Source organism: Sciurus carolinensis, chromosome 1 (assembly GCF_902686445.1).
Source record: "Sciurus carolinensis chromosome 1, mSciCar1.2, whole genome shotgun sequence".
Classification (NCBI taxonomy): Eukaryota; Metazoa; Chordata; class Mammalia; order Rodentia; family Sciuridae; genus Sciurus; species Sciurus carolinensis.
This window is the reverse complement of record NC_062213.1, coordinates 196,650,518-196,677,630: the sequence shown is the minus strand read 5'-3', so window position 1 is coordinate 196,677,630 and position 27,113 is coordinate 196,650,518. Positions and strand designations below refer to the sequence as shown.

The 27,113-nt window shown below is 62.6% G+C and overlaps 1 protein-coding gene across 4 annotated transcripts in view; it reads left to right on the top strand.

Annotated features, from left to right (window-relative positions):
* Igsf21 (immunoglobin superfamily member 21) overlaps nt 1–27,113 on the top strand; it is a 215,993-nt gene that overhangs the window by 155,850 nt on the left and 33,030 nt on the right. For all 4 annotated transcript variants that reach the window (XM_047561331.1, XM_047561341.1, XM_047561351.1 and 1 more), the window contains one exon: nt 3,489–3,607. In XM_047561331.1, coding sequence (XP_047417287.1) covers nt 3,489–3,607 — 119 coding nt within the window. The remainder of the gene's footprint in view (nt 1–3,488; nt 3,608–27,113) is intronic.

Sequence of the window (27,113 nt, the reverse complement as noted above, 5' to 3'; positions counted from 1 at the left end):
GGAGGCGGGGCCCGCGCGGGGAAGCCTGTAGAGGTGATGCGACTTTTCTCAGGTCACAAGGCAGGACTGGGACTGAGGTGGGACTCGCCTGTGGCTCAGACAGCCTCCGAGGCTGCGCCTTTGACCACCACGCTGAACTGGGCTGAGAGCGCTCGCGGCTCGCCACCAGGACGAGGAAGGAAGCCGCTCCAAGCAGAGCCCACAGCCAGGCGGTGGCACGGAGGCCATGACAGTCCTGCGCCCTCTGTCCCGCAGCCTCTCCCCGGCCCGAGGTCCAACCCGGGAGTGGCGTACGAGGGAGCAGCAGCACGGGTCCCTGCCCTGGCCCAGGCCCTGCACGCGCCTGGCCAGCAGCCCTGGCATGGCCTCACCTGGGCAGACACAGGCCAGTGGGAAGAGCCGACAGGCCCGCCCTTCCTGTGCCCAGCTCTTCAAAAACACAATTACTGGCCCTCGGAGACGCTGTCAGCGTGGGTAGACTCCAGCGCTAACCTGCATCACGCCGGCCTCTCCAGAAGCCTCCGCAGTTATTAATAGGGTATTGATCCCGCCCGCGGCTGATGAGAGCAGCCGCCCCCGCCCCCGGGGTCCCGCCGCCCACGGAAGGCCTTCCAGCCACACGCAGATCAATGCCACTCTGCTGGGGAGGAGGCTCTGGTCCCTTAATCCACTTAGGAGGAAGATGGCGAAGGCGGAGTCTCGGATTTGGACCAGGTGCTGAGAAGAGGCAGATGGGCCCAAATCGAAGCCGGGACCAGGCCGAGAGCCAGGAGGACCAGCCCTGCTGTGGGCAGGAGGGGCTGAGCCTGGGCCTAGACGGGGCTGGGCGGGCTGCAGGGGTCTCTGCCGACTCGCTGCTTTCCCCTAATTCTCCGACCATCCAAAATCGAAATGTTATCTTAGCAGAGAGGGTGCCTGTCGGAGAGGAGCAAGGGACGGGGGCCTCTGCCACGGAGGACGGGAGGAGGCAGAAGAGAGGCGCAGTGGCCGAGGAACCGGAGGAGCCGCTGCGCAGGGCCTGTGTTCGGGGCGAGGACTCTGGTCCTGATCAAGAGCAGAAAGAAGGCTAGGGAGCCTTTGGGTTGAGGGCGCACTGATCTCCCCAGCGTTTGAAAAGACCCAGTTTCTACCTGGCGAATGGCCCGGCGGGAGATTAGCAGGTGCAGAAAACCCAGGCAACCCTCCGCCCGCTGTGCAGCGGGCACGGTGCTGGCAGTCGGGAGTCTTAGCACCAGGCCATGGTGGCCCGCTGTATTGGGGCCTGGGGATCCTGGAAGGTGCCAAGGCGTGACTTGGGGACATGGTGCCATCCTGGGGGGCACCCGCAGGAGGGAGGGTGGGCTGTAGAGATAGTCCAGGTGGAACGCTGTCTCTCCATGAAGCACCGTCCAGGTGTCCCTGAGCTGCCATGCCACCTGTGTGGTGTCACCTACATGTGTCACCCAAGCATACTGCTTATGCTACTGTCACCTGAGCATGTCATCAGCGTGGCAATTCCTAAACGTGTCACCGGCGTTGCTATCACAGGCACATCTGCGTTTGTCACCGTGTGGCAGTTACCCACACGCATGCACCTTGTGTCACTGTCATCGCCATCTCATGACATCGCCTGGGAGCTGCCAGCCCCGCACGTCCCCTGAGCCCCCGAAACCCCGCCCTCCTACTACGAAAAGTCGCTGAGAGGTTACTTCTGTATCAGACGCTCCGCGGTGTGTCGCCAAAAATGTCACTCCGGGTGACTGTCACTCAGTCACGGTTTGCCGCCAGACAGACTTACTTTTTCAGTCTAACTGAGTTACAAAGAAAATCTTTTCCCAGGGGAGACAGGTCCCCTGCTGTTCCCACTGTCACTGTGCTTTCTGTGGGAGGATGGGAAGAGGAGGCGGCAGCGTGCCTCCTCCAAGCCCCTGGATGAGAGGGAATCGGATCCCGTCCTGCAGTCATTCCCAGACCGCAGGTCGACCAGATGTCAGCCTGGGCGTTCTATGCAAATGAGGACTTGCTTATGCTAATGTGTGCGGAGGGAGGGGCCGACGGGCCACCCCAGCCTCCTGCCCGGGGAGCTGAGGCAGGTGTGGGGGACAGGGAGCCCTAAGGAACAGGGAGCTGGCAGAGAAGGGTGGGTAAGGACGACAGAAGGCACGTGAGGCTTGCTGGCAGAGCAGAAGAGGGAAGGACCTCATCGAGGGACCCCCGTGTCGGTGGATGGGGCTGGGACTCGCACCCAGAGCCTGAGCCTGGGGCCAGTGCCTCCTTCCCGGGCTCCTGTCAGGGCTGTGGTCAGCCAGCCGTGGGGCGGGAAGGGGCTTCCTGCTCTGGCTGGGGACGTGGAGACCTACACAGTCAGCTGGCAACTCGCTGGCGGACACCCACGCACCCCCGACACAGCAGGGACAGAGCCTCTGCAACTTCGGGCAGAAGCTCCTGCCAGTCACCATGTCCAGGCCCACAGGATGCCAGGGATGCTGGACACATCACAGCCCTCTGTCCATCCGCAGCGTCCCGGGGGACGAGGATCCCACCCTAAAGGCCGTACTGTGAAGGGCCACCTCCATTTTTTGTAAAATAGGAAAAGAGAGACTGAGAGAGAGACAGCCTGCCCGCGTTCCCAGGTGCCGTCTTCCATGACTGCTGAGCTGAGAATGTTTGGGACATTTCTGCGTCATCGGCTGAGGAAAAGGGACAGCACAAGAGTGGCTCGCAGCACGGGACAGCGAGCTGAATTCAGATGGCAGCCCTGGTACAGGAGGCTGGCGCGGGGCGGCCCCTCCGCACCGCCAGGCTGGGTGTGTCCCCGGCAGAGCGGCAGAGGTGCGCAGGAGCCGGGTGCTCGCGCCCGCCGTTTGGAGGAGTCTGCGGAAGCCCTGGGGATCTCTGCGGTCACAGGCGGCCCCGCTGCCACACTCGGGGCTCGAACCCCGATGCCACGGGGCTGTGCAGGGCCACCGGCTTCCCCCTCCCTTGCGCTCGGGCCGGACTCACGGCCTTGGGAATTTCTCTGTGCTTCTGCTCCGTGTCCCAGGGCTCGGTGGGCTCAGTGCAGTCGGGGGTGCCGAGCGGGAACTCAGGACCCGCTCCCGCCTCCTCTAGCCTGGGGACAGGGGCCGCTAGCACTCTTGCGCCTCAGCTTCTGGGGATCCCAGCCCCGAAGCGGAAGGCGGGGTCCTGGGTTCTGTGCCGGGTACTGCCTGCTGGCCAATGTCATCCTGGAGGCAGCTGGTGAGCAACGGCCACCAGCCCACCAGCTGGATCACCACTCCGAAGTCCCCTGGGCACCGACTGGGCTCCAGCTGAGCACACAGCACCCACCTCACCTCCACAGCATGGACCACAGGGCCTGCATACAGTCGGTTGTCACATAAATGTTGCTCCTCCTCCCCGCCTAGCACGCAGGCTGGTGGTTGCTCTGAGGGTCGGGCGCAGGGTGGTTTCCTCAATGCCACCTCCTCCAGCCCCAGGTCCTCATCCTGTCCTCTGCCTCCCCACAGGCTGCCGGAGGTCCGGATCTCAGACAACGGTCCCTACGAGTGCCATGTGGGCATCTACGACCGGGCCACCAGGGAGAAGGTGGTGCTGGCCTCGGGCAACATCTTCCTCAACGTCATGGGTGAGTGCAGGCCCCGGCCTGGGGGTCGCGGGAGGAGGGGCGCGTGCGTGGCTGGCCCTGGAGACCGCCTGCCGAGGACACCTGCCTCCGTGGAGCCTCAAGCGCATGCACCTGGGCTCCAGCGTGTGGCCTGGAACCCAGGCGTGGCTGGTGACTCGGGAGGAGAGGTCCTGGGCAGCAGCTGCCGCAGGCTCCAGACTCACCGGCGTCATCAAAGTGGGGAAGGGATGCAGGACACTCACGGGCACCCGGCTCCAGACCGCGGGCTCAGGGAGGCCGGAGCCCTGAGCCTGAGGCAGTAGGAGCGCCTGCCTGGGCGAGGAGGCCAAGGGGAGAAACCAGGGGCCGGTGCCGAAGCAGGCGTCTCCTGGGAGAAGGGTCCCGCCCTCCAGTGCCTTCTGCCCCTGGGGCCCCTTCTGGAGGTCAGAGACACGTGAAGAGTCGGAAGGCGCCCGGCTGGGTGGCCGGGTCCCGCGTTCCCGACCGTCTCCACGCCTCCTGAAAAATGGTGTCGGTCTCTCTGGCTGATTGTGTCCTGGGCCAGTCGGACCAGCCCACGCCTCGGTTTCCCTGTTTGTGATCCCCAGGCCGCTGCTCTGGGCCCCAGCTCAGCTCTGCAGCGAGCACGCTGGGCACTGGCCTGGACTCTGGGTTTCCGTGTCCTCTGACTTTCTGATCAAACACTATCTACCGGGCACACAAAGCCTGCTGTCCCCGGGCATCGATGGGAGCGTAGGGGCCCCTTGGAAGCCCCTGATCTGGGAAACAAAGCCTGCAAAGGCCAGGCCTCCAGAGGGACCTGGGTCCCGCGGCTGCACCGTGGCCTCTGGCTTCCTGGTGGAGCCGGATGTGAGGAGGTGGCTGGACCAGAGGCTGCAGGACCACAGGGTATTTGCTCCCAGTGCTCAGCCCTGGGCCACGCCAGGGAGCCAGGCAAGGAGCAAGACCCAGCCTGCACCATCGGCTCCCAGGCTGATGAGTCACGTGAACACAACTATTCGTTCACCGATCATTATTGAACACCTACTGTGTGCCAGCTAATGGACACAGACTTTTTTGGATTTTGTACCAGGGATTAAAGGCAGGGACCCTGAGCCACTGAGCACCCCTGCCCAGTGTTTTAGTTTCTATTTTGAGACAGGGTTGCTAAGTGCCCAGGGACTCCTCAGTTGCTGAGACTGGCCTTGATCCTCCTGCCTCAGCCTCCCAAGCTGCTGGTATGACAGGCGTTTGCTACGGTGCCACGCCATGCCAGGGGACACAAACCTTTACGAGGACAAAGTTCTACCCTCAGCACGTGAGGCGAGCACAGAACACATTCGTGAATGACCAGCGCAGCAACCGTGGGAAATACCTGGAGGGGACTGGTGGGTGACACGAAGAGCCTGCATTGGGCCAGTGGCTAGTTTGGGGAGGGGACTCAGAGGCCCCTCTGAGGCCACTAGGTTACGTGCTTTCATGAGTCACGGCATTCACTCCTCACGACCAACCTGAGAGTCAGTACTGTTATTAGCCTCATTTCTGCAGATGCAGAAACGGAGGCACAGAGCAAGCAAGCAACTTGCCTAAGGTCACACAGCAAAATCTTCCTCTGGTATCAGGGGGCTCAGGGTTGTCCCAAGGCCCAGGGTGAGGCTGGCCTGCCTTACGAAGGGGAATTCAGAGCATTCTGGGTTGGGTTCTGCCCATCGCAACCAGAACCCAGGCATCTTGAGTCCTGGGCCAGCAGCACAGATGCTCAGGTGAGCTTTGCTTGGTGGTGCCTGAGAGCAAGGCCAGTCTCCCAAAGCCACCTCCTCTGGGAGGCCCACCTGCCCCACTATGTCACCAAAACACCCTGAGCAGGTCACTCCCCCTCTGTAGCCTCAGCACAAAGTGGGACTTGGATCGGATAAGCCCAATTCCCTCCCAGTTCCAACACATTTGAGTTTGTCACCTCATCTGCCAGGTGTGAAAATTGAGTGAGGCACAGAGAGGTCTTGTGGGGCTGTCCAGGTTGCACAGCAGGCCTGATGTCTCTGATGAGCAGTTGCGTGCGTCTCGCCGAGACGGCTCCTTCCCACTACTGACCAGGGGTTAGGAGACTAAGGTGGCGGCCACGGAGGGAGCCTCCAGGTGGGCAGGGAGGGAGAAGCGGCAGTTTAGTTCCACCCACTGAGGGGCTGAGGGGCCCAGCAGGCTCTGCAGGAGGCCCAGGAGGGGCAGGGCCAGGGACACAGCCCCTGTGCTCCACCCCAGGGTCCCAGACAGCGTAAGGCTGGCCCTGGAGACTGGAGGCAGGACACCAGCTGGCCAGCACCCCGTTCACGGTCCACCCTTGGAGCCAGCAGCTGTGTGGTCTGAGCGTCGGGCGCAGGACCCCCGGAGTCAGGGGACGTGCCCACAGCACATCTGACTCAGCGGGGCCGGCAGCCAGGGCAGCCGCGCCTCCCACAGGCCCCAGGTGCCGACACTGCGGGTCCAGGGACCGCGCGTTGAGGAAGCCTGTCCTGACAGCCAGCTCTCTGTCCTCTCTGTGACGTCCGCCTGTCCTTACCCCACAGGCCTCTCCTCCTCCTCCCAGCCCACTCACCTGACCCCAACACGGGACGCCCCTCGTCCCTCGAGCCTACAGTTTGGGGACATGGGCCTCAGTTTCCCATCTGCAAACAGAGACGGGGGCCCGCCTCCTGGGTGGCTGGAGGTTTGACTGACAAGGTCTGCGAGCCAGCGCAGGAGCCTCGGTGGGCTGGGCTGTTTCCGCACAGCCAGGCGAGGCCGCTCTGGTCACGCCTTGCTGCTCGCACCTCCACGGGGCCTCCTCCAGCTGGGGAGTGGACGTTTCGGGGAGCACAGCTTCGTGCGCACAGAAGGGCAGCGCGGCCCCACGGCTCACGGCGCCTGCTCCACAGGCCGCCCGGCCCTTGCTGCGGCCCCAGGCGGTGTCCCCGCGGCCGAGTCTGTGGCTCTGCACCTGCAGATTTGGCCAAATGAGTCGACGCTTTCCTAGAAGCTGTGTCCTCTCTGCTCACGAGGAGCCTGCTTCTCATCTCTGCCTGGACAACACAGTGGACCAGCTGCTGACGTGGCGCTGACCTTGTGTGGCCGGGACAGGTGACCCGGTGGTGATTCCAGTGCCACAGGTCACACGCAGACGCTAAGGTCACTGTGTGTAAGGGCCCTGGCGTCTGTAGATGCCAGCGTCCCCACAGGGCGTCCATGCAAATGGCAGGGGACGAGGAGAGTGGGTCTTCCCAGTAACAGAGGAGGGGACGAGGACCCGGGAGGGGAAGAGCTTCTTATGGACTCCAGAGCGTGGTGTCCTCTCTGACCCAGATCGTGGTGTCCTCTGACCCAGAGCGTGGTGTCCTCTGACCCAGAGAGTGCTGTCCTCTCTGACCCAGAGCGTAGTGTCCTGTCCCAGAGCGTGGTGTCCTCTGTCCAGAGCGTGGTGTCTCTGACCAAGAGCGTGGTGTCCTCTGACCCAGAGCGTGGTGTCCTCTGTCCAGAGTGTGGTGTCCTCTGTCCCAGAGCGTGGTGTCCTCTCTGACCAAGAGCGTGGTGTCCTCTTGACCAAGAGCGTGGTGTCCTCTCTGACCAGAGTGGTGTCCTCTCTGTCCCAGAGTGTGGTGTCCTCTGTCCAGAGAGTGGAGTCCTCTCTGTCCCAGAGCGAGGTGTCCTCTGTCCAGAGCGTGGGTCCTCTGTCCAGAGAGAGGTGTCTCTGACCAGAGCGTGGTGTCCTCTCTGACCCAGAGCGTGGTGTCCTCTGTCCCAGAGCGTGGTGTCCTCTCTGTCCCAGAGCGTGGTGTCCTCTGTCCCAGAGCGTGGTGTCTCTGTCCCAGAGCGTGGTGCCTCTCTGTCCCAGAGCGAGGTGTCCTCTGTCCCAGAGCGTGGTGTCCTCTCTGTCCCAGAGCGTGGTGTCTCTGTCCAGAGCGTGGTGTCCTCTCTGTCCCAGAGCGAGGTGTCCTCTGTCCCAGAGCGTGGTGTCCTCTCTGTCCAGAGCGTGGTGTCCTCTGTCCCAGAGCGTGGTGCCCTCTGTCCCAGAGCGTGGAGTCCTCTCTGTCCCAGAGCGAGGTATCCTCTGTCCAGAGCGTGGTGTCCTCTCTGTCCCAGAGCGTGGTGTCCTCTGTCCCAGAGCGTGGTGTCCTCTGTCCCAGAGCGAGGTGTCCTCTGTCCCAGAGCGTGGTGTCCCCTCTGTCCAGAGCGTGGTGTCCTCTGTCCAGAGCGTGGTGTCCTCTCTGTCCCAGAGCGTGGTGTCCTCTGTCCAGAGCGTGGTATCCTCTCTGTCCCAGAGCGAGGTGTCCTCTTGACCCAGAGCGTGGTGTCCCTCTGTCCAGAGCGTGGTGTCCTTCTGTCCCAGAGCGAGGTGTCCTCTCTGACCAGAGCGTGGTGTCCCCTCTGTCCAGAGCGTGGTGTCTTCTCTGTCCCAGAGCGTGGTGTCCTCTCTGACCCAGAGCGAGGTGTCTCTGTCCCAGAGCGTGGTGTCCTCTCTGTCCAGAGCGAGGGTCCTCTGTCCAGAGCGTGGTGTCCTCTCTGTCCCAGAGCGTGGTGTCCTCTGTCCAGAGCGTGGTGTCTCTCTGTCCCAGAGCGTGGTGTCCTCTGTCCCAGAGCGTGGTGTCCTCTGTCCCAGAGCGTGGTGTCCCCTCTGTCCAGAGCGTGGTGTCCTCTCTGTCCCAGAGCGTGGTGTCCTCTGTCCAGAGCGTGGTGTCCTCTGTCCCAGAGCGTGGTGTCCTCTCTGTCCAGAGCGTGGTGTCCTCTGTCCAGAGCGTGGAGTCCTCTCTGTCCAGAGCGTGGTGTTCTCTGTCCAGAGCGAGGTGTCCTCTGTCCCAGAGCGTGGTGTCCTCTCTGTCCCAGAGCGAGGTGTCCTCTGTCCAGAGCGTGGTGTCTCTCTGTCCCAGAGCGTGGTGTCCTCTGTCCCAGAGCGTGGTGTCCTCTGTCCAGAGCGTGGTGTCCTCTCTGTCCCAGAGCGTGGTGTCCTCTGTCCCAGAGCGTGGTGTCCTCTGTCCCAGAGCGAGGTGTCCTCTGTCCCAGAGCGTGGTGTCCTCCTGTCCCAGAGCGTGGTGTCCTCTGTCCCAGAGCGTGGTGTCCTCTGTCCAGAGCGTGGTGTCTCTCTGTCCAGAGCGTGGTGTCCTCTGTCCCAGAGCGTGGTGTCCTCTCTGTCCCAGAGCGAGGTGTCCTCTGTCCCAGAGCGTGGTGTCCTCTCTGTCCAGAGCGAGGTGTCCTCTGTCCAGAGCGTGGTGTCCTCGTCCCAGAGCGTGGTGTCCTCTCTTCCCAGAGTGAGGTGTCCTCTGGCCAGAGCGTGGTGTCCTCTCTGTCCCAGAGCGTGGTGTCCTCTGTCCCAGAGCGTGGTGTCCTCTCTGTCCAGAGCGTGGTGTCCTCTGCCCAGAGCGTGGTGTCCTCTCTGACCCAGAGCGTGGTGTCCTCTGTCCAAGAGCGTGGTGTCTCTGTCCCAGAGCGTGGTGTCCTCTCTGTCCCAGAGCGTGGTGTCCTCTGTCCCAGAGCGTGGTGTCTCTGTCCCAGAGCGTGGTGTCCCTCTGTCCAGAGCGTGGAGTCCTCTCTGCCAGAGCGAGGTATCCTCTGTCCCAGAGCGTGGTGTCCTCTGACCAGAGCGTGGTGTCCTCTGTCCCAGAGCGTGGTGTCTCTCTGTCCCAGAGCGTGGTGTCCTCTGTCCCAGAGCGTGGTGTTCTCTGACCCAGAGCGTGGTGTCCTCTGTCCAGAGCGTGGTGTCCTCTGTCCCAGAGCGTGGGTCCTCTCTGTCCCAGAGCGTGGTGTCCTCTGTCCCAGAGCGTGGTGTCCTCTGTCCCAGAGCGTGGTGTCCTCTCTGTCCAGAGCGTGGAGTCCTCTGTCCCAGAGCGAGGTATCTCTGTCCCAGAGCGTGGTGTCTCTTGACCCAGAGCGTGGTGTCCTCGTCCCAGAGCGTGGTGTCCTCTCTGTCCAGAGCGTGGTGTCCTCTGTCCCAGAGCGTGGTGTCCTCTGTCCCAGAGCGTGGTGTCTCTCTGTCCAGAGCGTGGTGTCCTCTCTGTCCCAGAGCGAGGGTCCTCTGTCCCAGAGCGTGGTGTCTCTCTGTCCAGAGCGTGGTGTCCTCTGTCCCAGAGCGTGGTGTCCTCTGTCCCAGAGCGTGGTGCCTCTCTGTCCAGAGCGTGGTGTCCTCTGTCCCAGAGCGTGGTGTCCTCTCTGTCCAGAGCGTGGTGTCCTCTGTCCCAGAGCGTGGTGTCTCTCTGTCCCAGAGCGAGGTGCCTTGTCCCAGAGCGTGGTGTCCTCTCTGTCCCAGAGCGAGGTGTCCTGTCCAGAGCGTGGTGTCCTCTGTCCCAGAGGTGGTGTCCTCTCTGTCCCAGAGCGTGGTGTCCTCTGTCCCAGAGCGTGGTGTCCTCTCTGTCCCAGAGCGTGGTGTCCTCTGTCCCAGAGCGTGGTGTCCTCTCTGTCCCAGAGCGTGGTGTCCTCTGTCCCAGAGCGTGGTTGTCCTCTCTGACCCAGAGCGTGGTGTCCTCTGTCCCAGAGCGTGGTGTCCTCTCTGTCCCAGAGCGTGGTGTCCCTCTGTCCCAGAGCGTGGTGTCCCTCTCTGTCCCAGAGCGTGGTGTCCTCTGTCCCAGAGCGTGGTGTCCTCTCTGTCCCAGAGCGAGGTGTCCTCTGTCCCAGAGCGTGGTGTCCTCTGTCCCAGAGCGTGGTGTCCTCTCTTTCCCAGAGTGAGGTGTCCTCTGGCCCAGAGCGTGGTGTCCTCTCTGTCCCAGAGCGTGGTTGTCCTCTCTGACCCAGAGCGTGGTGTCCTCTGTCCCAGAGCGTGGTGTCCTCTCTGTCCCAGAGCGTGGTGTCCTCTCTGACCCAGAGCGTGGTGTCCTCTGTCCCAGAGCGTGGTGTCCTCTGTCCCAGAGCGTGGTGTCCTCTCTGTCCCAGAGCGTGGTGTCCTCTGTCCCAGAGCGTGGTGTCCTCTGTCCCAGAGCGTGGTGTCCTCTCTGTCCCAGAGCGTGGAGTCCTCTCTGTCCCAGAGCGAGGTATCCTCTGTCCCAGAGCGTGGTGTCCCTCTGACCCAGAGCGCGGTGTCCTCTGTCCCAGAGCGTGGTGTCCTCTCTGACCCAGAGCGTGGTGTCCTCTGTCCCCAGAGCGTGGTGTCCTCTGTCCCAGAGCGTGGTGTCCTCTCTGTCCCAGAGCGTGGTGTCCTCTCTGTCCCAGAGCGAGGTGTCCTCTGTCCCAGAGCGTGGTGTCCTCTCTGTCCCAGAGCGTGGTGTCCTCTGTCCCAGAGCGTGGTGTCCTCTGTCCCAGAGCGTGGTGTCCTCTCTGTCCCAGAGCGTGGTGTCCTCTCTGTCCCAGAGCGTGGTGTCCTCTGTCCCAGAGCGTGGTGTCCTCTGTCCCAGAGCGTGGTGTCCTCTCTGTCCCAGAGCGTGGTGTCCTCTCTGACCCAGAGCGCGGTGTCCTCTCTGTCCCAGAGCGTGGTGTCCTCTGTCCCAGAGCGTGGTGTCCTCTCTGTCCCAGAGCGTGGTGTCCTCTCTGACCAGAGCGTGGTGTCCTCTGTCCCAGAGCGTGGTGTCCTCTCTGACCCAGAGCGTAGTGTCCTCTGTCCCAGAGCGTGGTGTCCTCTGTCCAGAGCGTGGTGTCCTCTCTGACCAAAGCGTGGTGTCCTCTGTCCCAGAGCGTGGTGTCCTCTCTGTCCCAGAGCGTGGTGTCCTCTCTGACCCAGAGCGTGGTGTCCTCTGTCCCAGAGCGTGGTGTCCTCTCTGACCCAGAGCGTGGTGTCCTCTCTGACCCAGAGCGTGGTGTCCTCTGACGCAGAGCGTGGTGTCCTCTGACCCAGAGCCTGGTGTCCTCTCTGACCCAGAGCGTGGTGTCCCCTCTGTCCAGAACGTGGTGTCCTCTCTGACCCAGAGCGTGGTGTCCTCTGACCCAGAGCCTGGTGTCCTCTCTGTCCCAGAGCGTGGTGTCCTCTCTGACCCAGAGCGAGGTGTCCTCTCTGTCCCAGAGCGAGGTGTCCTCTCTGTCCCAGAGCGAGGTGTCCTCTGTCCCAGAGCGTGGTGTCCTCTCTGACCCAGAGCGTGGTGTCCTCTCTGACCCAGAGCCGGTGTCCTCTGTCCCAGAGCGTGGTGTCCTCTCTGTCCCAGAGCGTGGTGTCCTCTCTGTCCCAGAGCGTGGTGTCCTCTGTCCCAGAGCGTGGTGTCCTCTCTGTCCCAGAGCGTGGTGTCCTCTGTCCCAGAGCGAGGTGTCCTCTGGCCCAGAGCGTGGTGTCCTCTCTGTCCAGAGCGAGGTGTCCTCTGTCCCAGAGCGTGGAGTCCTCTGACCCAGAGCCTGGTGTCCTCTCTGACCCAGAGCGTGGTGTCCCCTCTGTCCAGAGCGTGGTGTCCTCTCTGACCCAGAGCGTGGTGTCCTCTGACCCAGAGCCTGGTGTCCTCTCTGTCCCAGAGCGTGGTGTCCTCTCTGACCCAGAGCGAGGTGTCCTCTCTGTCCCAGAGCGAGGTGTCCTCTCTGTCCCAGAGCGAGGTGTCCTCTCTGTCCCAGAGCCTGGTGTCCTCTCTGACCCAGAGCGAGGTGTCCTCTCTTTCCCAGAGCGAGGTGTCCTCTGTCCCAGAGCGTGGTGTCCTCTCTGACCCAGAGCGTGGTGTCTTCTCTGACCCACAGCGTGGTGTCCTCTCTGACCCAGAGCATGGTGTCCTCTTTGACCCAGAGCGAGGTGTCCTCTCTGTCCCAGAGCGAGGTGTCCTCTCTGACCCAGAGCGTGGTGTCCTCTCTGACCCAGAGCGTGGTGTCCTCTGTCCCAGAGCGTGGTGTCCTCTCTGACCCAGAGCGTGGTGTCCTCTCTGACCCAGAGCGAGGTGTCCTCTTTGACCCAGAGCGAGATGTCCTCTCTGTCCCAGAGCGAGGTGTCCTCTCTGTCCCTGAGCGAGGTGTCCTCTCTGTCCCAGAGCGTGGTGTCCTCTCTGTCCCAGAGCGTGGTGTCCTCTCTGACCCGAGCGTGGTGTCCTCTCTGTCCCAGAGCGTGGTGTCCTCTGTCCCAGAGCAAGGTGTCCTCTGTCCCAGGCGAGGTGTCCTCTGTCCCAGAGCGTGGTGTCCTCTGACACAGAGCGTGGTGTCCTCTGACCCAGAGCCTGGTGTCCTCTCTGTCCCAGAGCGTGGTGTCCTCTCTGACCCAGAGCAAGGTGTCCTCTCTGTCCCAGAGCGAGGTGTCCTCTCTGACCCAGAGCCTGGTGTCCTCTCTGACCCAGAGCGAGGTGTCCTCTCTTTCCCAGAGCGAGGTGTCCTCTCTGTCCCAGAGCGAGGTGTCCTCTCTGTCCCAGAGCGAGGTGTCCTCTCTGTCCCAGAGCGAGGTGTCCTCTCTGACCCAGAGCGAGGTGTCCTCTCTGTCCCAGAGCGAGGTGTCCTCTCTGACCCAGAGCGTGGTGTCCTCTCTGACCCAGAGCGAGGTGTCCTCTCTGTCACAGAGCCTGGTGTCCTCTCTGACCCAGAGCGAGGTGTCCTCTCTTTCCCAGAGCGAGGTATCCTCTGTCCCAGAGCGTGGTGTCCTCTCTGACCCAGAGCGAGGTGTCCTCTCTGTCCCAGAGCGAGGTATCCTCTGTCCCAGAGCGTGGTGTCCTCTCTGACCCAGAGCGTGGTGTCCTCTATCCCAGAGCGTGGTGTCCTCTCTGTCCCAGAGCGTGGTGTCCTCTGTCCCAGAGCGAGGTGTCCTCTCTGTCCCAGAGCGAGGTGTCCTCTCTGTCCCAGAGCGTGGTGTCCTCTCTGTCCCAGAGCGTGGTGTCCTCTGTCCCAGAGCGTGGTGTCCTCTCTGTCCCAGAGCGTAGTGTCCTCTGTCCCAGAGCGTGGTGTCCTCTCTGACCCAGAACGTGGTGTCCTCTGTCCCAGAGCGTGGTGTCCTCTCTGTCCCAGAGCGAGGTGTCCTCTGTCCCAGAGCGTGGTGTCCTCTGACCCAGAGCCTGGTGTCCTCTCTGACCCAGAGCGTGGTGTCCCCTCTGTCCCAGAGCGAGGTGTCCTCTGTCCCAGAGCGTGGTGTCCTCTCTGTCCCAGAGCGTGGTGTCCTCTGTCCCAGAGCGTGGTGTCCTCTGTCCCAGAGCGTGGTGTCCTCTCTGTCCCAGAGCGTGGTGTCCTCTCTGTCCCAGAGCGTGGTGTCCTCTGTCCCAGAGCGTGGTGTCCTCTGTCCCAGAGCGTGGTGTCCTCTCTGTCCCAGAGCGTGGTGTCCTCTCTGACCCAGAGCGTGGTGTCCTCTCTGTCCCAGAGCGTGGTGTCCTCTGTCCCAGAGCGTGGTGTCCTCTCTGTCCCAGAGCGTGGTGTCCTCTCTGACCCAGAGCGTGGTGTCCTCTGTCCCAGAGCGTGGTGTCCTCTCTGACCCAGAGCGTAGTGTCCTCTGTCCCAGAGCGTGGTGTCCTCTGTCCAGAGCGTGGTGTCCTCTCTGACCAAAAGCGTGGTGTCCTCTGTCCCCGAGCGTGGTGTCCTCTCTGTCCCAGAGCGTGGTGTCCTCTCTGACCCAGAGCGTGGTGTCCTCTGTCCCAGAGCGTGGTGTCCTCTCTGACCCAGAGCGTGGTGTCCTCTCTGACCCAGAGCGTGGTGTCCTCTGACGCAGAGCGTGGTGTCCTCTGACCCAGAGCCTGGTGTCCTCTCTGACCCAGAGCGTGGTGTCCCCTCTGTCCAGAACGTGGTGTCCTCTCTGACCCAGAGCGTGGTGTCCTCTGACCCAGAGCCTGGTGTCCTCTCTGTCCCAGAGCGTGGTGTCCTCTCTGACCCAGAGCGAGGTGTCCTCTCTGTCCCAGAGCGAGGTGTCCTCTCTGTCCCAGAGCGAGGTGTCCTCTGTCCCAGAGCGTGGTGTCCTCTCTGACCCAGAGCGTGGTGTCCTCTCTGACCCAGAGCCGGTGTCCTCTGTCCCAGAGCGTGGTGTCCTCTCTGTCCCAGAGCGTGGTGTCCTCTCTGTCCCAGAGCGTGGTGTCCTCTGTCCCAGAGCGTGGTGTCCTCTCTGTCCCAGAGCGTGGTGTCCTCTGTCCCAGAGCGAGGTGTCCTCTGTCCCAGAGCGTGGTGTCCTCTCTGTCCAGAGCGAGGTGTCCTCTGTCCCAGAGCGTGGTGTCCTCTGACCCAGAGCCTGGTGTCCTCTCTGACCCAGAGCGTGGTGTCCCCTCTGTCCAGAGCGTGGTGTCCTCTCTGACCCAGAGCGTGGTGTCCTCTCTGAACCAGAGCGTGGTGTCCTCTGACCCAGAGCCTGGTGTCCTCTCTGTCCCAGAGCGTGGTGTCATCTCTGACCCAGAGCGAGGTGTCCTCTCTGTCCTAGAGCGAGGTGTCCTCTCTGTCCCAGAGCGAGGTGTCCTCTCTGTCCCAGAGCCTGGTGTCCTCTCTGACCCAGAGCGAGGTGTCCTCTCTTTCCCAGAGCGAGGTGTCCTCTGTCCCAGAGCATGGTGTCCTCTCTGACCCAGAGCGTGGTGTCTTCTCTGACCCAGAGCGTGGTGTCCTCTCTGACCCAGAGCGTGGTGTCCTCTTTGACCCAGAGCGAGGTGTCCTCTCTCTCCCAGAGCGAGGTGTCCTCTCTGACCCAGAGCGTGGTGTCCTCTCTGACCCAGAGCGTGGTGTCCTCTGTCCCAGAGCGTGGTGTCCTCTCTGACCCAGAGCGTGGTGTCCTCTCTGACCCAGAGCGTGGTGTCCTCTCTGACCCAGAGCGAGGTGTCCTCTTTGACCCAGAGCGAGATGTCCTCTCTGTCCCAGAGCGAGGTGTCCTCTCTGTCCCTGAGCGAGGTGTCCTCTCTGTCCCAGAGCGTGGTGTCCTCTCTGTCCCAGAGCGTGGTGTCCTCTCTGACCCGAGCGTGGTGTCCTCTCTGTCCCAGAGCGTGGTGTCCTCTGTCCCAGAGCAAGGTGTCCTCTGTCCCAGGCGAGGTGTCCTCTGTCCCAGAGCGTGGTGTCCTCTGACACAGAGCGTGGTGTCCTCTAACCCAGAGCCTGGTGTCCTCTCTGTCCCAGAGCGTGGTGTCCTCTCTGACCCAGAGCAAGGTGTCCTCTCTGTCCCAGAGCGAGGTGTCCTCTCTGACCCAGAGCCTGGTGTCCTCTCTGACCCAGAGCGAGGTGTCCTCTCTTTCCCAGAGCGAGGTGTCCTCTCTGTCCCAGAGCGAGGTGTCCTCTCTGTCCCAGAGCGAGGTGTCCTCTCTGTCCCAGAGCGAGGTGTCCTCTCTGACCCAGAGCGAGGTGTCCTCTCTGTCCCAGAGCGAGGTGTCCTCTCTGACCCAGAGCGTGGTGTCCTCTCTGACCCAGAGCGAGGTGTCCTCTCTGTCACAGAGCCTGGTGTCCTCTCTGACCCAGAGCGAGGTGTCCTCTCTTTCCCAGAGCGAGGTATCCTCTGTTCCAGAGCGTGGTGTCCTCTCTGACCCAGAGCGAGGTGTCCTCTCTGTCCCAGAGCGAGGTATCCTCTGTCCCAGAGCGTGGTGTCCTCTCTGACCCAGAGCGTGGTGTCCTCTATCCCAGAGCGTGGTGTCCTCTCTGTCCAGAGCGTGGTGTCCTCTGTCCCAGAGCGAGGTGTCCTCTCTGTCCCAGAGCGTGGTGTCCTCTCTGTCCCAGAGCGTGGTGTCCTCTGTCCCAGAGCGTGGTGTCCTCTCTGTCCCAGAGCGTAGTGTCCTCTGTCCCAGAGCGTGGTGTCCTCTCTGACCCAGAACGTGGTGTCCTCTGTCCCAGAGCGTGGTGTCCTCTCTGTCCCAGAGCGAGGTGTCCTCTGTCCCAGAGCGTGGTGTCCTCTGACCCAGAGCCTGGTGTCCTCTCTGACCCAGAGCGTGGTGTCCCCTCTGTCCAGAGCGTGGTGTCCTCTCTGTCCCAGAGCGTGGTGTCCTCTCTGACCCAGAGCGTGGTGTCCCCTCTGTCCAGAGCGTGGTGTCCTCTCTGACCCAGAGCGTGGTGTCCTCTCTGACCCAGAGCGTGGTGTCCTCTGACCCAGAGCCTGGTGTCCTCTCTGTCCCAGAGCGAGGTGTCCTCTCTTTCCCAGAGAGAGGTGTCCTCTCTGACCCAGAGCGTGGTGTCCTCTCTGACCCAGAGAGAAGTGTCCTCTTTGACCCAGAGCGAGGTGTCCTCTCTGTCCCAGAGCGAGGTGTCCTCTCTGACCCAGAGCAAGGTGTCCTCTCTTTCCCAGAGCCTGGTGTCCCCTCTGACCCAGAGCGTGGTGTCCCCTCTGTCCAGAGCGTGGTGTCCTCTCTGTCCCAGAGCGTGGTGTCCTCTGTCCCAGAGCGTGGTGTCCTCTGTCCCAGAGCGTGGTGTCCTCTCTGACCCAGAACGTGGTGTCCTCTGTCCCAGAACGTGGTGTCCTCTCTGTCCCAGAGCGAGGTGTCCTCTGTCCCAGAGCGTGGTGTCCTCCCTGACCCAGAGCGTGGTGTCCCCTCTGTCCAGAGCGTGGTGTCCTCTCTGTCCCAGAGCAAGGTGTCCTCTGTCCCAGAGCGTGGTGTCCTCCCTGACCCAGAGCCTGGTGTCCCCTCTGTCCAGAGCGTGGTGTCCTCTCTGTCCCAGAGCGAGGTGTCCTCTGTCCCAGAGAGTGGTGTCCCCTCTTCCCAGAACGTGGTGTCCTCTCTATCCCAGAGCGTGGTGTCCTCTGTCCCAGAGCGTGGTGTCCTCTCTGTCCCAGAGCGTGGTGTCCTCTCTGACCCAGAGCGTGGTGTCCTCTCTGTCCCAGAGCGTGGTGTCCTCTGTCCCAGAGCAAGGTGTCCTCTGTCCCAGGCGAGGTGTCCTCTGTCTCAGAGCGTGGTGTCCTCTGACACAGAGCGTGGTGTCCTCTGACCCAGAGCCTGGTGTCCTCTCTGTCCCAGAGCGTGGTGTCCTCTCTGACCCAGAGCAAGGTGTCCTCTCTGTCCCAGAGCGAGGTGTCCTCTCTGACCCAGAGCCTGGTGTCCTCTCTGACCAGAGCGAGGTGTCCTCTCTTTCCCAGAGTGAGGTGTCCTCTCTGTCCCAGAGCGAGGTGTCCTCTCTGTCCCAGAGCGAGGTGTCCTCTCTGTCCCAGAGCGAGGTGTCCTCTCTGACCCAGAGCGAGGTGTCCTCTCTGTCCCAGAGCGAGGTGTCCTCTCTGTCCCAGAGCGAGGTGTCCTCTCTGACCCAGAGCGTGGTGTCCTCTCTGACCCAGAGCGAGGTGTCCTCTCTGTCCCAGAGCCTGGTGTCCTCTCTGACCCAGAGCGTGGTGTCCCCTCTGTCCAGAGCGTGGTGTCCTCTCTGTCCCAGAGCGTGGTGTCCTCTGTCCCAGAGCGTGGTGTCCTCTGTCCCAGAGCGTGGTGTCCTCTCTGACCCAGAACGTGGTGTCCTCTGTCCCAGAGCGTGGTGTCTTCTCTGTCCCAGAGCGAGGTGTCCTCTGTCCCAGAGCGTGGTGTCCTCCCTGACCCAGAGCGTGGTGTCCCCTCTGTCCAGAGCGTGGTGTCCTCTCTGTCCCAGAGCGAGGTGTCCTCTGTCCCAGAGCGTGGTGTCCTCCCTGACCCAGAGCCTGGTGTCCCCTCTGTCCAGAGCGTGGTGTCCTCTCTGTCCCAGAGCGAGGTGTCCTCTGTCCCAGAGCGTGGTGTCTCCTCTGTCCAGAGCGTGGTGTCCTCTCTGTCCCAGAGCGAGGTGTCCTCTGTCCCAGAGCGTGGTGTTCTCTCTGTCCCAGAGCGTGGTGTCCTCTCTGACCCAGAGCGTGGTGTCCTCTCTGTCCCAGAGCGTGGTGTCCTCTGTCCCAGAGCAAGGTGTCCTCTGTCCCAGGCGAGGTGTCCTCTGTCCCAGAGCGTGGTGTCCTCTGACACAGAGCGTGGTGTCCTCTGACCCAGAGCCTGGTGTCCTCTCTGTCCCAGAGCGTGGTGTCCTCTCTGACCCAGAGCAAGGTGTCCTCTCTGTCCCAGAGCGAGGTATCCTCTGTCCCAGAGCGTGGTGTCCTCTCTGACCCAGAGCGTGGTGTCCTCTATCCCAGAGCGTGGTGTCCTCTCTGTCCCAGAGCGTGGTGTCCTCTGTCCCAGAGCGAGGTGTCCTCTCTGTCCCAGAGCGAGGTGTCCTCTCTGTCCCAGAGCGTGGTGTCCTCTCTGTCCCAGAGCGTGGTGTCCTCTGTCCCAGAGCGTGGTGTCCTCTCTGTCCCAGAGCGTAGTGTCCTCTGTCCCAGAGCGTGGTGTCCTCTCTGACCCAGAACGTGGTGTCCTCTGTCCCAGAGCGTGGTGTCCTCTCTGTCCCAGAGCGAGGTGTCCTCTGTCCCAGAGCGTGGTGTCCTCTGACCCAGAGCCTGGTGTCCTCTCTGACCCAGAGCGTGGTGTCCCCTCTGTCCAGAGCGTGGTGTCCTCTCTGTCCCAGAGCGTGGTGTCCTCTCTGACCCAGAGCGTGGTGTCCCCTCTGTCCAGAGCGTGGTGTCCTCTCTGACCCAGAGCGTGGTGTCCTCTCTGACCCAGAGCGTGGTGTCCTCTGACCCAGAGCCTGGTGTCCTCTCTGTCCCAGAGCGAGGTGTCCTCTCTTTCCCAGAGCGAGGTGTCCTCTCTGACCCAGAGCGTGGTGTCTTCTCTGACCCAGAGCGTGGTGTCCTCTTTGACCCAGAGCGAGGTGTCCTCTCTGTCCCAGAATGAGGTGTCCTCTCTGACCCAGAGCGAGGTGTCCTCTCTTTCCCAGAGCCTGGTGTCTTCTCTGACCCAGAGCGTGGTGTCCCCTCTGTCCAGAGCGTGGTGTCCTCTCTGTCCCAGAGCGTGGTGTCCTCTGTCCCAGAGCGTGGTGTCCTCTGTCCCAGAGCGTGGTGTCCTCTCTGACCCAGAACGTGGTGTCCTCTGTCCCAGAGCGTGGTGTCCTCTCTGTCCCAGAGCGAGGTGTCCTCTGTCCCAGAGCGTGGTGTCCTCCCTGACCCAGAGCGTGGTGTCCCCTCTGTCCAGAGCGTGGTGTCCTCTCTGTCCCAGAGCGAGGTGTCCTCTGTCCCAGAGCGTGGTGTCCTCCCTGACCCAGAGCCTGGTGTCCCCTCTGTCCAGAGCGTGGTGTCCTCTCTGTCCCAGAGCGAGGTGTCCTCTGTCCCAGAGCGTGGTGTCCCCTCTGTCCAGAGCGTGGTGTCCTCTCTGTCCCAGAGCGTGGTGTCCTCTGTCCCAGAGCGTGGTGTCCTCTCTGTCCCAGAGCGGGGTGTCCTCTCTGTCCCAGAGCGAGGTGTCCTCTGTCCCAGAGCGTGGTGTCCTCCCTGACCCAGAGCGTGGTGTCCCCTCTGTCCAGAGCGTGGTGTCCTCTCTGTCCCAGAGCGAGGTGTCCTCTGTCCCAGAGCGTGGTGTCCTCCCTGACCCAGAGCGTGGTGTCCCCTCTGTCCAGAGCGTGGTGTCCTCTCTGTCCCAGAGCGAGGTGTCCTCTGTCCCAGAGCGTGGTGTCCCCTCTGTCCAGAGCGTGGTGTCCTCTCTGTCCCAGAGCGTGGTGTCCTCTGTCCCAGAGCGTGGTGTCCTCTCTGTCCCAGAGCGAGGTGTCCTCTGTCCCAGAGCGTGGTGTCCTCCCTGACCCAGAGCGTGGTGTCCCCTCTGTCCAGAGCGAGGTGTCCTCTATGTCCCAGAGCGAGGTGTCCTCTGTCCCAGAGCGTGGTGTCCTCCCTGTACCAGAGCGTGGTGTCCCCTCTGTCCAGAGCGTGGTGTCCTCTCTGTCCCAGAGCGAGGTGTCCTCTGTCCCAGAGCGTGGTGTCCCCTCTGTCCAGAGCGTGGTGTCCTCTCTGTCCCAGAGTGTGGTGTCCTCTGTCCCAGAGCGTGGTGTCCTCTCTGACCCAGAACGTGGTGTCCTCTGTCCCAGAGCGTGGTGTCCTCTCTGTCCCAGAGCGAGGTGTCCTCTGTCCCAGAGCGTGGTGTCCTCCCTGACCCAGAGCGTGGTGTCCCCTCTGTCCAGAGCGTGGTGTCCTCTCTGTCCCAGAGCGAGGTGTCCTCTGTCCCAGAGCGTGGTGTCCTCCCTGTCCCAGAGCGTGGTGTCCCCTCTGTCCAGAGCGTGGTGTCCTCTCTGTCCCAGAGCGAGGTGTCCTCTGACCCAGAGCCTGGTGTCCTCCCTGACCCAGAGCGTGGTGTCCCCTCTGTCCAGAGCGTGGTGTCCTCTCTGTCCCAGAGCGTGGTGTCCTCTCTGACCCAGAGCGTGGTGTCCCCTCTGTCCAGAGCGTGGTGTCCTCTCTGACCCAGAGCGTGGTGTCCTCTCTGACCCAGAGCGTGGTGTCCTCTGACCCAGAGCCTGGTGTCCTCTCTGTCCCAGAGCGAGGTGTCCTCTCTTTCCCAGAGCGAGGTGTCCTCTTTGACCCAAAGCGAGGTGTCCTCTCTGACCCAGAGCGTGGTGTCCTCTGACCCAGAGCGTGGTGTCCTCTCTGACCCAGAGCGTGGTGTCCTCTCTGACCCAGAGCGTGGTGTCCTCTGACCCAGAGCGTGGTGTCCTCTCTGACCCAGAGCGTGGTGTCCTCTCTGACCCAGAGCGTGGTGTCCTCTCTGACCCAGAGCGGGGTGTCCTCTCTTTCCCAGAGCGAGGTGTCCTCTCTTTCCCAGAGCGAGGTGTCCTCTGTCCCAGAGCGTGGTGTCCTCTGACCCAGAGCCTGGTGTCCTCTCTGACCCAGAGCGTGGTGTCCCCTCTGTCCAGAGCGTGGTGTCCTCTCTGTCCCAGAGCGTGGTGTCCTCTCTGACCCAGAGCCTGGTGTCCTCTCTGACCCAGAGCGTGGTGTCCTCTCTGACCCAGAGCGTGGTGTCCTCTCTGACCCAGAGCGTGGTGTCCTCTGACCCAGAGCGTGGTGTCCTCTGACCCAGAGCGTGGTGTCCTCTCTGTCCCAGAGCCTGGTGTCCTCTCTGTCCCAGAGCGAGGTGTCCTCTCTGTCCAGAGCGTGGTGTCCTCTCTGTCCCAGAGCGTGGTGTCCTCTCTGTCCCAGAGCGTGGTGTCCCCTCTGTCCAGAGCGTGGTGTCCTCTCTGACCCAGAGCGTGGTGTCCTCTCTGACCCAGAGCGTGGTGTCCTCTGTCCCACAGCGTGGTGTCCTCTCTGACCCAGAGCGAGGTGTCCTCTCTGTCCCAGAGCGTGGTGTCCTCTCTGTCCCAGAGCGTGGTGTCCCCTCTGTCCAGAGCGTGGTGTCCTCTCTGACCCAGAGCGAGGTGTCCTCTCTGACCCAGAGCGTGGTGTCCTCTTTGACCCAGAGCGAGGTGTCCTCTGTGTCCCAGAGCGAGGTGTCCTCTCTGTCCCTGAGCAAGGTGTCCTCTCTGTCCCAGAGCGTGGTGTCCTCGGTCCCAGAGCGTGGTGTCCTCTCTGACCCAGAGCGTGGTGTCCTCTTTGACCCAGAGCGAGGTGTCCTCTCTGTCCCAGAGCGAGGTGTCCTCTCTGTCCCTGAGCGAGGTGTCCTCTCTGTCCCAGAGCGAGGTGTCCTCTCTGTCCCAGAGCGTGGTGTCCTCTGTCCCAGAGCGTGGTGTCCTCTGTCCCAGAGCGTGGTGTCCTCTCTGTCCCAGAGCGTGGTGTCCTCTGTCCCAGAGCGAGGTGTCCTCTGTCCCAGAGCGTGGTGTCCTCTCTGTCCCAGAGCGTGGTGTCCTCTGTCCCAGAGCATGGTGTCCTCTCTGTCCCAGAGCGTGTTGTCCTCTGTTCCAGAGCGTGGTGTCCTCTCTGACCCAGAGCGAGGTGTCCTCTCTGTCCCAGAGCGAGGTGTCCTCTCTGTCCCAGAGCGAGGTGTCCTCTGTCCCAGAGCGAGATGTCCTCTCTGTCCCAGAGCCTGGTGTCCTCTCTGACCCAGAGCGTGGTGTCCTCTCTGACCCAGAGCGTGGTGTCCTCTCTGACCCAGAGCGTGGTGTCCTCTCTGACCCAGAGCGTGGTGTCCTCTGTCCCAGAGCGTGGTGTCCTCTCTGACCCAGAGCGTGGTGTCCTCTCTGTCCCAGAGCGTGGTGTCCTCTCTGTCCCAGAGCGAGGTGTCCTCTGTCCCAGAGCGAGGTGTCCTCTCTGACCCAGAGCGTGGTGTCCTCTCTCTCCCAGAGCGTGGTGTCCTCTCTGTCCCAGAGCGAGGTGTCCTCTGTCCCAGAACGAGGTGTCCTCTCTGACCCAGAGCGTGGTGTCCTCTCTGTCCCAGAGCGTGGTGTCCTCTCTGTCCCAGAGCGAGGTGTCCTCTGTCCCAGAGCGAGGTGTCCTCTCTGACCCAGAGCGAGGTGTCCTCTCTGTCCCAGAGCGTGGTGTCCTCTCTGTCCCAGAGCGAGGTGTCCTCTGTCCCAGAGCGAGGTGTCCTCTCTGACCCAGAGCGTGGTGTCCTCTCTGACCCAGAGCGAGGTGTCCTCTCTGTCCCAGAGCGAGGTGTCCTCTGTCCCAGAGCGAGATGTCCTCTCTGTCCCAGAGCCTGGTGTCCTCTCTGACCCAGAGCGAGGTGTCCTCTCTTTCCCAGAGCGAGGTTCCTCTCTGACCCAGAGCGTGGTGTCCTCTCTGACCCAGAGCGAGGTGTCCTCTTTGACCCAGAGCGAGGTGTCCTCTCTGACCCAGAGCGTGGTGTCCTCTCTGACCCAGAGCGTGGTGTCCTCTCTGTCCCAGAGCGTGGTGTCCTCTCTGACCCAGAGCGTGGTGTCCTCTGTCCCAGAGCGTGGTGTCCTCTCTGTCCCAGAGCGAGGTGTCCTCTTTCCCAGAGCGAGGTGTCCTCTCTGACCCAGAGCGTGGTGTCCTCTCTGACCCAGAGCGAGGTGTCCTCTGTCCCAGAGCGTGGTGTCCTCTCTGTCCCAGAGCGAGGTGTCCTCTCTGACCCAGAGCGTGGTGTCCTCTCTGACCCAGAGCGTGGTGTCCTCTGTCCCAGAGCGAGGTGTCCTCTCTGACCCAGAGCGTGGTGTCCTCTGTCCCAGAGCGAGGTGTCCTCTGTCCCAGAGCCTGGTGTCCTCTCTGACCCAGAACGTGGTGTCCTCTCTGTCCCAGAGCGTGGTGTCTTCTGACCCAGAGCCTGGTGTCCTCTCTGACCCAGCGCGTGGTGTCCCCTCTGTCCAGAGCGTGGTGTCCTCTCTGACCCAGAGCGTGGTATCCTCTCTGATCCAGAGCGTGGTGTCCTCTCTGTCCCAGAGCATGGTGTCCTCTGACCCAGAGCCTGGTGTCCTCTCTGACCCAGCGCGTGGTGTCCCCTCTGTCCAGAGCGTGGTGTCCTCTCTGTCCAGAGCGTGGTGTCCTCTCTGACCCAGAGCGAGGTGTCCTCTGTCCCAGAGCGTGGTGTCCTATGTCCCAGAGCGTGGTGTCCTCTCTGACCCAGAGCGTGGTGTCCTCTCTGTCCCAGAGCGTGGTGTCCTCTCTGACCCAGAGCGTGGTGTCCTCTGTCCCAGAGCGTGGTGTCCTCTCTGTCCCAGAGCGTGGTGTCCTCTGTCCCAGAGCGAGGTGTCCTCTGTCCCAGAGCGTCGTGTCCTCTCTGTCCCAGAGCGTGGTGTCCTCTCTCCCCGAGCATGGTGTCCTCTCTGTCCCAGAGCGTGTTGTCCTCTGTTCCAGAGCGTGGTGTCCTCTCTGACCCAGAGCGAGGTGTCCTCTCTGTCCCAGAGCGAGGTGTCCTCTCTGTCCCAGAGCGAGGTGTCCTCTGTCCCAGAGCGAGATGTCCTCTCTGTCCCAGAGCCTGGTGTCCTCTCTGACCCTGAGCGTGGTGCCCTCTCTGACCCAGAGCGTGGTGTCCTCTCTGACCCAGAGCGTGGTGTCCTCTCTGACCCAGAGCGTGGTGTCCTCTCTGACCCAGAGCGTGGTGTCCTCTGTCCCAGAGCGTGGTGTCCTCTCTGACCCAGAGCGTGGTGTCCTCTCTGTCCCAGAGCGTGGTGTCCTCTCTGTCCCAGAGCGAGGTGTCCTCTGTCCCAGAGCGAGGTGTCCTCTCTGACCCAGAGCGTGGTGTCCTCTCTCTCCCAGAGCGTGGTGTCCTCTCTGTCCCAGAGCGAGGTGTCCTCTGTCCCAGAGCGAGGTGTCCTCTCTGACCCAGAGCGTGGTGTCCTCTCTGTCCCAGAGCGTGGTGTCCTCTCTGTCCCAGAGCGAGGTGTCCTCTGTCCCAGAGCGAGGTGTCCTCTCTGACCCAGAGCAAGGTGTCCTCTCTGTCCCAGAGCGTGGTGTCCTCTCTGTCCCAGAGCGAGGTGTCCTCTGTCCCAGAGCGAGGTGTCCTCTCTGACCCAGAGCGTGGTGTCCTCTCTGACCCAGAGCGAGGTGTCCTCTCTGTCCCAGAGCGAGGTGTCCTCTGTCCCAGAGCGAGATGTCCTCTCTGTCCCAGAGCCTGGTGTCCTCTCTGACCCAGAGCGAGGTGTCCTCTCTTTCCCAGAGCGAGGTTCCTCTCTGACCCAGAGCGTGGTGTCCTCTCTGACCCAGAGCGAGGTGTCCTCTTTGACCCAGAGCGAGGTGTCCTCTCTGACCCAGAGCGTGGTGTCCTCTCTGACCCAGAGCGTGGTGTCCTCTCTGTCCCAGAGCGTGGTGTCCTCTCTGACCCAGAGCGTGGTGTCCTCTGTCCCAGAGCGTGGTGTCCTCTCTGTCCCAGAGCGAGGTGTCCTCTTTCCCAGAGCGAGGTGTCCTCTCTGACCCAGAGCGTGGTGTCCTCTCTGACCCAGAGCGAGGTGTCCTCTGTCCCAGAGCGTGGTGTCCTCTCTGTCCCAGAGCGAGGTGTCCTCTCTGACCCAGAGCGTGGTGTCCTCTCTGACCCAGAGCGTGGTGTCCTCTGTCCCAGAGCGAGGTGTCCTCTCTGACCCAGAGCGTGGTGTCCTCTGTCCCAGAGCGAGGTGTCCTCTGTCCCAGAGCCTGGTGTCCTCTCTGACCCAGAACGTGGTGTCCTCTCTGTCCCAGAGCGTGGTGTCTTCTGACCCAGAGCCTGGTGTCCTCTCTGACCCAGCGCGTGGTGTCCCCTCTGTCCAGAGCGTGGTGTCCTCTCTGACCCAGAGCGTGGTATCCTCTCTGATCCAGAGCGTGGTGTCCTCTCTGTCCCAGAGCATGGTGTCCTCTGACCCAGAGCGAGGTGTCCTCTCTGACCCAGAGCAAGGTGTCCTCTCTGTCCCAGAGCGTGGTGTCCTCTCTGTCCCAGAGCGAGGTGTCCTCTGTCCCAGAGCGAGGTGTCCTCTCTGACCCAGAGCGTGGTGTCCTCTCTGACCCAGAGCGAGGTGTCCTCTCTGTCCCAGAGCGAGGTGTCCTCTGTCCCAGAGCGAGATGTCCTCTCTGTCCCAGAGCCTGGTGTCCTCTCTGACCCAGAGCGAGGTGTCCTCTCTTTCCCAGAGCGAGGTTCCTCTCTGACCCAGAGCGTGGTGTCCTCTCTGACCCAGAGCGAGGTGTCCTCTTTGACCCAGAGCGAGGTGTCCTCTCTGACCCAGAGCGTGGTGTCCTCTCTGACCCAGAGCGTGGTGTCCTCTCTGTCCCAGAGCGTGGTGTCCTCTCTGACCCAGAGCGTGGTGTCCTCTGTCCCAGAGCGTGGTGTCCTCTCTGTCCCAGAGCGAGGTGTCCTCTTTCCCAGAGCGAGGTGTCCTCTCTGACCCAGAGCGTGGTGTCCTCTCTGACCCAGAGCGAGGTGTCCTCTGTCCCAGAGCGTGGTGTCCTCTCTGTCCCAGAGCGAGGTGTCCTCTCTGACCCAGAGCGTGGTGTCCTCTCTGACCCAGAGCGTGGTGTCCTCTGTCCCAGAGCGAGGTGTCCTCTCTGACCCAGAGCGTGGTGTCCTCTGTCCCAGAGCGAGGTGTCCTCTGTCCCAGAGCCTGGTGTCCTCTCTGACCCAGAACGTGGTGTCCTCTCTGTCCCAGAGCGTGGTGTCTTCTGACCCAGAGCCTGGTGTCCTCTCTGACCCAGCGCGTGGTGTCCCCTCTGTCCAGAGCGTGGTGTCCTCTCTGACCCAGAGCGTGGTATCCTCTCTGATCCAGAGCGTGGTGTCCTCTCTGTCCCAGAGCATGGTGTCCTCTGACCCAGAGCCTGGTGTCCTCTCTGACCCAGCGCGTGGTGTCCCCTCTGTCCAGAGCGTGGTGTCCCCTCTGTCCAGAGCGTGGTGTCCTCTCTGACCCAGAGCGAGGTGTCCTCTGTCCCAGAGCGTGGTGTCCTATGTCCCAGAGCGTGGTGTCCTCTCTGACCCAGAGCGTGGTGTCCTCTCTGTCCCAGAGCGTGGTGTCCTCTCTGACCCAGAGCGTGGTGTCCTCTGTCCCAGAGCGTGGTGTCCTCTCTGTCCCAGAGCGTGGTGTCCTCTGTCCCAGAGCGAGGTGTCCTCTGTCCCAGAGCGTCGTGTCCTCTCTGTCCCAGAGCGTGGTGTCCTCTGTCCCAGAGCATGGTGTCCTCTCTGTCCCAGAGCGTGTTGTCCTCTGTTCCAGAGCGTGGTGTCCTCTCTGACCCAGAGCGAGGTGTCCTCTCTGTCCCAGAGCGAGGTGTCCTCTCTGTCCCAGAGCGAGGTGTCCTCTGTCCCAGAGCGAGATGTCCTCTCTGTCCCAGAGCCTGGTGTCCTCTCTGACCCTGAGCGTGGTGTCCTCTCTGACCCAGAGCGTGGTGTCCTCTCTGACCCAGAGCGTGGTGTCCTCTCTGACCCAGAGCGTGGTGTCCTCTCTGACCCAGAGCGTGGTGTCCTCTGTCCCAGAGCGTGGTGTCCTCTCTGACCCAGAGCGTGGTGTCCTCTCTGTCCCAGAGCGTGGTGTCCTCTCTGTCCCAGAGCGAGGTGTCCTCTGTCCCAGAGCGAGGTGTCCTCTCTGACCCAGAGCGTGGTGTCCTCTCTCTCCC